The 7,795-nt window shown below is 42.8% G+C and overlaps 1 protein-coding gene across 1 annotated transcript in view; it reads left to right on the top strand.

Annotated features, from left to right (window-relative positions):
- The window catches only part of MTMR8 (myotubularin related protein 8), a 38,168-nt gene that overhangs the window by 6,150 nt on the left and 24,223 nt on the right, over positions 1-7,795 (top strand). The window contains exons 2-3 of the mRNA XM_028714236.2: positions 55-177; positions 1,217-1,379. Of these exons, the coding sequence (XP_028570069.1) occupies positions 55-177; positions 1,217-1,379 (286 nt within the window). The remainder of the gene's footprint in view (positions 1-54; positions 178-1,216; positions 1,380-7,795) is intronic.

Genomic DNA, 7,795 nt, shown 5'->3' with positions numbered 1-7,795 from the left:
GTTCTAAACTAATGCCCACCCCCTGGCACTCTTCCTTTTATTATTACCCTACAGGTAGAAAATGTCAAGTTACTAGATCGTTACACCAACAGAAAGCCAGCAAATGGAACACTGTACCTGACCGCAACACATTTAATCTACGTAGATGCTTCGGCTGAAGTTCGAAAGGAAACATGGGTAATGTCAGAGTGCAGTGTAACTCTCTTGCTGAGCACTGGGAGATAGGTTGGGGGTGTCTTGTGACCTAAAGGGCTGTATTGATGTCCATGTGTCTATTTAACAAGCCTAATTTGTTCAGAGCTTTTAATGTACTATGATGTGTTCAGGATTTGTCTGGTGATCATTTAATGAGCATATGGATAAAAGCAGCCCTAGTGGTCCAGCACCATCAGCAGTCTCTTCAATGTGTATTGGAAGCCAGAAGCGATCTGTGAAGGCAATAGCACAGCTTGTTGTTCAGCAACTAGTATTCAGGAGCATACTTCCTCTGATACTGTTTCTATAGTGTTGTTGGTGATGTTTTTAACATGATATTAAGCCCATAGCAATTGTTAGAGATAAACATCAATTGGCTGAGGACTAAGTTTGTATCTATAAAATTTAAGCAACATTTTTGCTCAACTTTGCATTACCAAAATGGTATCTTCATACTGCAACAAGTACACACCCACCTACCCCAATTAATAGTTTCCTTTTCATATTTTTTCTCGCACTATGTTAATCTTACTTCATGAAAAGGAAAATCTTAAAGCAGGCTAGCAAATAAGTCATACAACATTTTTTGTCTGCAATTTCCCCATCTGGCCCACAGTTTTCCTGCCCACACATCCCTATCTTAGTCATTTGTGCCTTCAAAGTAAAAGAGAATCTACTCCTATAAAGCACCCCTGCCTGGAGACACTTACCCCAGGAAAGTAGCTGTTTATGAGCCTGATTCAAAGTATCTGTACCAGCTGAGATTTAATTCATGCTTATGAAATTAAGCATCTTAGTAAACTAGTGTTCCTGTGATGTATGATGGCATAACTGAGAGATTTAACTTTCTAGAAGTAAAATTACATCTTTCATGACAAGATGTAGTTCTCAGTCATAAATACTGAGTATTTGGTTTTTCTAAAATGTAAATAGTCTCTAGTTTCAGTTAGAATTCAGTCAGAATGGCTTTTTAAGCTGCAGTCAGTATTGACCCTGTACGCTTTCTTCTTCTTTTTTACAGATTCTCCACCACCATATTGCTACTGTGGAGAAACTGCCTCTGACCGCATCTGGCTGTCCACTGCTTATTCACTGCAAGAATTTCCGTGTTGCTCACTTTATTATTGGTCATGAGCGGGACTGTCATGAAGTCTACACTTCCCTGCTGAAACTTTCTCAACCAGGTACTTGGAAAGTGCAGTTTGCTTCCATATGAAGGAAGGAACTTAGCTTAGTGATACAATACTTGCATTGCATGACACAGATTTCAGGTTCAATCTCTGGCATCTCCAGGTATGCAAAAAAGGACACTTGTCTATCTGGATTTCCACTGCCAGCCAAGGCAGACAGTACTGAGTGGATACACCAATGGTCTGATTCCTATATTTCATACCCTGGTAATGCAAGTGCGTGTTGATGATGAGCTTTGGTTATTGAACTTTGAGCTCTTGTTAAACCAGACAGGAAGAAAGGAAAGCATCAATAGCTCCAGCTGTTTCCATCGCTGTTAAAAGACCCTGCCGGTCAAGAATGATGGGAACTGTAGCCATGCAACATCTGGAGGGCTGCAGGTTCCTGATTGCTAGTCAAGAGTATTTGTATTCTGCTTAAAAGATTTCTGCAGTGATTTGATGTTGGTGGGTAGTAATTAAATTTGTTAGTTGCTTGTCGCACAAAGAAGCTTTCCAAGTGACTTACAATGTATTTAAGAGCACAAGCACACATGAAAATAAAACACATGAAATCCATAATAAACCACAAAGCAACCCTCAAAAGTAGAAGGGAAAAGTGAGAGGGAAAAGTGCCTGGATTGTGTGGTGTTCAATTACATTATCAGTTTCATTTTAGAATCATATTTTTAAGAGCAAAAAAGAGAACACATTTGCTGACTTCTACTTTTAACTATGGATTGCTATAACAACTCTCGTTTTACATACCCATGGAAAGGAGGATGTGTCCTGGAAAAAGAGGACATATGGCAACCCTACTCTAGTCACTAAAACTGGAAAAAATAGATACTGTTTCAGCGTTTATAGGACCTATATGATAACAGAAAAAAATTATCTGCACTTAATACCTTATTGCATGTAATAATGGGCCATGGATGAGCTGGCTTCCTCACCTTCGAAGACAGAGCAATTTGTGTGGGATCTGGAAGAAATCCTACAGGCTGTATTGGTGACCTTGCATAGGCCTGATGAAGCTCCTTGGGTCAGTATTTGACACTGTTGAGATTAGAATACCTTTCACGTGCAGCATTCCTCAACCTAGTGTCCTCCAGGTGACTTAGACTACATCTCCCATCAGTTCCATCTAGAACAGGGCTGATGGGAATTGATGGGAATCGAAATCATGTGGAGAGTACCAGATTGGGGGCGGGCTGCACTAGAGAGTCCTGCCAGTAGCTTCCATTTTCTCTCTAATTTAGGGTATCGTGGTTTTTATTTATTTTGTGCTTGAATACCCATAGTTTTGTTGTGGTTCAGTACCTCCACAGAATCCCACACTGTCTTTCCTCAGCAAAGCACAAATAATTACTCATTATTCACTAGTGGGTGACTGACGGTTGAAGATTACCTGTTTGGCAAACTGACTATTTTATCAGATGCTGGCAGAGACCAATCTGTCTCTGGAGAATCTGCTTACTTGAGAGACAACAGGATAAGTTATTGATTGGATTTGCATTTTGCAACGGAAAGGAAGGAGGCCTGGAAAGGCAGGGAGTGAGTTATTGTTGATCTGTTTGAATTTCAAAGCTGTCACTGAGTTTGACAATGTTTCAGAGAGCTACCATGTTTTCCCAGCAAACCCAAGAGCATCATTTTGCTGTAACAGTTCTAAGCAGATGAGGTTATCAGGTTCAGATGATAAGCAAACATATTTATTTATTTCAGTTTCTTTATGAATTGCTTCCTGTGAAGCATCTCATTGTAATTTAACAGTAATAACTGAAAAAGGAAGGTCTTCAGTAGGGACCAGTGGAGACGGCATCTGTCTGATAAGTAATGGGTGGGAGTTCCAAAGGGTAGATGCTGCCACATTAAAGTCCCACTTCCTACATTATATGGAGCAGACCTGCTGAGATGGTATCTGCAGAATGCTTTCTCCTGCAGAGGATATAAGGGATATAAGAGATGAGATCCTGTTTTAGGAATCAACTCCCAAGCTGTATAAAGTTTTGTGTAAAAGTACCAGCCCCTTGGAACTTGGCTCAGTAGTTAATGGGCAGCCAGTGAAATTTTATACATTTATTTATTGAATTTATATACCGCCTTTTCCTGGAAGTCTCAGGGTGGTTCGCAGAACAAAATCCAAATATAAACTACAAAATGTGTAATCAAAATAACAACAACCCAATAAGCCACCCCCCCTCACCACACATTTTAAAAGGGCATAGGATGTCAGTCAAATCAACCAAAGGCCTGGTTAAAAAGGAATGTTTTTGCCTGGTGCCTAAAGGTGTATAATGAAGGCGCCAGGTGAACTTCCCTGAGGAGAGCATTACACAGACAGGGAGCCACTGCAGAGAAGGCCCGTTTTCGTGTTGCCACCCTCCAGACCTCGAGGAGGAGGCACACAAAGGGCTTCAGAAGATTATCTGGGTAGGTTCATATGGAATGAGGCAGGCCTTGTGGTATTGCGGTCCTGAGCCGTTTAAGGCTTTATAGCTCAAAACCAGCACTTTGAATTGGACCCATAAACTAATTGATAGCTGGTGCAGTCAGACCAGTATCGGTGTAATATGCTCAAACTGTCTTGCTCCAGTGAGTAACCTGGCCACTGAATTCTGCAGTAGTTGAAGTTTCCAAACCCTTTAGAGGCAGTCCTACATATAATGCCTTGCAGTGATCTAACCTTGAGGTTACCAGAGCATAGACAACAGTAGTTTGGCTATCCCTGTCCAGATAGGGGCATAGCTGGACCACTGATGGTACTCCGGTCCATTGAGACCACCTGAGCCTTGAGCAACAGCAAAGGATCCAGTAGTATCCCCAAGCTATGAACCTGCTCCTTCACAGGCAGTGTAACCCCATCAAGAGCAGGCGACCTCCCACCCATCTGGTCTAGGGAACCACCCTCTAACAGTGCCTCAATCTTATCTGGATTGAGTCTCAGTTTGTTGGATCTCATCCAGTCCATTACCAAGGCAAGACACTGGTCCAGCACTTCCACTGCATCACCTTCAGTTGCAAAGGAGAAATAGAGCTGAGTGTCATCTGCATACTTCTGACAGTTCTCCAAACCTCCAGATAACCCCATCCAGCGGTTTCATGTAGAAGTTTAACAACATGGGGGATGTGATTGAGCCCTGTGGAACCCTACATTGAAGATTCCACGGGGCTGAAAAGCATTCCCCAAGCAACACCCTCTGGGAATGACCATCCAAGTAGGACTGGACCACCACAAAGCAGTGCCACCCACTCCTAGTTCAGACAGTTGCTCCAGAAGGATACTATGGTTGATGGTATTGAGAGGTCGAGAAGAATTAACAGGGACATGTTTCCCTTGTCTCGCTCTCGACAGAGGTCATCATACAGGGTAACCAAAGCAGTTTCTGTGCCAAAACTGGGCCTAAACCCTGATTGAAATGGATTCAGAAAATCAATTTCTTCCAAAAGTGCTTGAATCTGGTCTGCAACCACTTATTCCAGAACCTTGCTCAGAAAAGGGAAATTAGCAACTGGCCGGTAGTTAGTTAGGTTTTCTGAATTCAGGAAAGGTTTCTTAAGGAGTGGTTTTACCACTGCCTCCTTCAAACAGGCAGGGACCACCCCTTTTCGTAAGGATGCATTCATCGCTTCTCTGGTCCAGCCAGCTGTTCCCTCCCTGCTGGTTTTTATCAGCCAAGAGGGGCAAAGGTCTAGACTCTAGAGCACAAGTGGTTGCCCTGACTGATCCTAGCACCTTGTCCACATCCTCAAGCCTTACCAACTGAAACTCATCCAACACAACAGGACTAGACTGTGCTCTAGACACTCCATGAGAGCCATCTGCTATAACAGCAGAGTCAAGGTCTTGGTGGATGCAAGCAATTTTATCCTCAAAATGCTTTGCAAACAAGTCATAGTGAGCTACTGTTGGTTCTATCACCTCCTTTGGGCCAGCCTATAAAAGGCCCCATACAACCCGGAAAAGCTCTGCCAGATGACATAATAAGGATGCAATGGAGTCAGCAAAGTATGCCTTCTTTTCTGCCTTCACTGCCACTAAAAAGGTAAAGGTAAAGGTACCCCTGCCCATACGGGCCAGTCTTGCCAGACTCTAGGGTTGTGCGCCCATCTCACTCAAGAGGCCGGGGGCCAGCGCTGTCCGGAGACACTTCCAGGTCACGTGGCCAGCGTGACATCGCTGCTCTGGCGAGCCAGAGCCGCACACGGAAACGCCGTTTACCTTCCCGCTAGTAAGCAGTCCCTATTTATCTACTTGCACCCGGGAGTGCTTTCGAACTGCTAGGTTGGCAGGCGCTGGGACTTTATTGTTGCACCCTGCCGCGGGGATTCGAACCGCCAACCTTTCGATCGGCAAGCCCTAGGCGCTGAGGCTTTTACCCACAGCGCCACCCGCGTCCCACTCACTGCCACTAGGTAGGCTCAATAATGAGCCCTTACCAGTGTTTGATTGCATTCATTTGGATCTTTCCTCCACTTGTGTTCAATTTTTTAAAGCAGTGGTGCAATAAGATGGTGATATGTTTGCACAGTGAACAGCCAAGCTGCTGCATTTTGCATTAACTCGATAGTTTCAGGCACCCACATGATCAACTTTGCACCTACACACAAGCAGCAAAACCCAGGTGTTCCAATTAGTGCTAGAAACACCACAGAATGACAGCTTGTTTTTCTGATTTCCAAGGGAGAGCAGCCATTGCTGCCTGTTTCATTAGTCTTTGGTGCAACATGAGCCTAATCTAATTAATTCTGCATATTGCTTCCCAAAAACATAAGAATAACATGTTGGATCAAGCCAATGGTTTTCTAGTCCAGCATCCTGTCTCATAGTGGTCAAGCAGATGCCTTTGGGAAGCCCACAAGCTGGATGTGTTCTCCCTGGTTCTTTTTTTCCTCTTTAACATCCAGCAAAAGTTTGCTTATTCCCCTTTTCCTTCTTTTCTTTTTTGGAGACTTCTTTGGTTGGTCCTAATCAGCAAGGTTACATGTTTTCACATTCTACACTAAGATTGGAGTTAGGCTGAGAATATGATCCCTGTGGGCTGAAACCTTGGATTTGTTTTGGCTCTTTTCTTGTTGAATGCAAACATAAAACCAAAACAAGCCTCTTCCCAGAGAAAAGAGCAAGGTATCCCGCCCCCTCCGACCTTGTACTCTGTAAGAGGGAACAGAAATCTTGATAATGTCAAATGTCTGCCTCACCAGAAGGGTCTGCAAAGCTTTCTTAACCTCTGATGATAAAAGTACTATAAATGCTTTTATGTTTGACTTCATCTCCAAAGGACCAATGTGGCTACCTACAGGTTTTGGTCATATATGTACAAAGGCATCTTTTGGGGTTATTGCACATCCATAGAATTGTAGATTTGGAAGGGAACCTGAGGGTCATCTAGTGCAACTCCCTCAATGCAGGAATCTCAGCTAAACTATGCATGACAGATCCAACCTCTGCTTAAAAACCTTCTATGAAGGAGAGTGCACAGCCTTCCAATGGAGTCCATTCCACTGTTGACTAGCTCTTACCATCAGAAAGTTATTCCTCTTGTTTAGCTGAAATCTCATTCTTATAACTTGAGTCCAGTATTCACATCCTAGCCTCTGGAGCAGGATAAAACAAGCTTGCTTTATTTTCCAAGTGACAGCCTTTTAGACAGTTGACAGTGGCTATCATATCTCCTCTCCATCACCTCTTCTACATGCTAAACATACCCAGCTTCCTCAACCGTTCTTTATAAGGTTTGGTTTCCAGGCCCTTGATCATCTTGGTTGCCTCCTCTGCTCACATTCAGCTTGTCATCCTTCTTAAATAGTTGCACCCTGAACTGGTCACAGTATTCCAGATGTGGTCTGACCAAGGCAGAATAGAGTGGTACTATTTTTTGATACTTTATTGCGGTCATTGACCTTAATAAAAGGACTTGACTTGACGACTTGAGTGGTACTGTTACTGTTCTGGAGCTGAACAAGAGACTTCTGTTGATACAGCGTAGAATAGTGTTAATTATTTTGCTGCTGCATCACACTGTTGTATCATTTTAAATTTGTAGTCTACGAAGATCCCTAGATCCTTTCTGTGTACAATCCAGGTGTCCCCCATCTTCTTTTTGTGCAGCTGGTTATTCCTGCTTAAGTGTAGAATTTAGGGTTTAGCTTTTTCTATTTTATCTGTGTTTTTGTATTTTCATCTATAAGCCACCTCAATTCCCAGACTGGGGGGAAATTGGATGATGATGGTGATGGTGATGGTGATTAATAATAATAATAATGCTATTCTAAAACATATCCATGGGTCTTTCACAATAAAAACTTATAAACTTTAAAATACAATGAAATAGCAAAATAACCTCACAGAGCACCAAAATTCTTTTTAACAACAATAAACAATAAAAGTATCAGTGGTTTTGTTTTGTTTTGAGAAGGAGCCTAAAGGC

The sequence above is a fragment of the Podarcis muralis genome, chromosome Z (genome assembly GCF_964188315.1).
Source record: "Podarcis muralis chromosome Z, rPodMur119.hap1.1, whole genome shotgun sequence".
Classification (NCBI taxonomy): domain Eukaryota; kingdom Metazoa; phylum Chordata; class Lepidosauria; order Squamata; family Lacertidae; genus Podarcis; species Podarcis muralis.
This window is presented reverse-complemented; position numbering and strand designations above follow the sequence as displayed.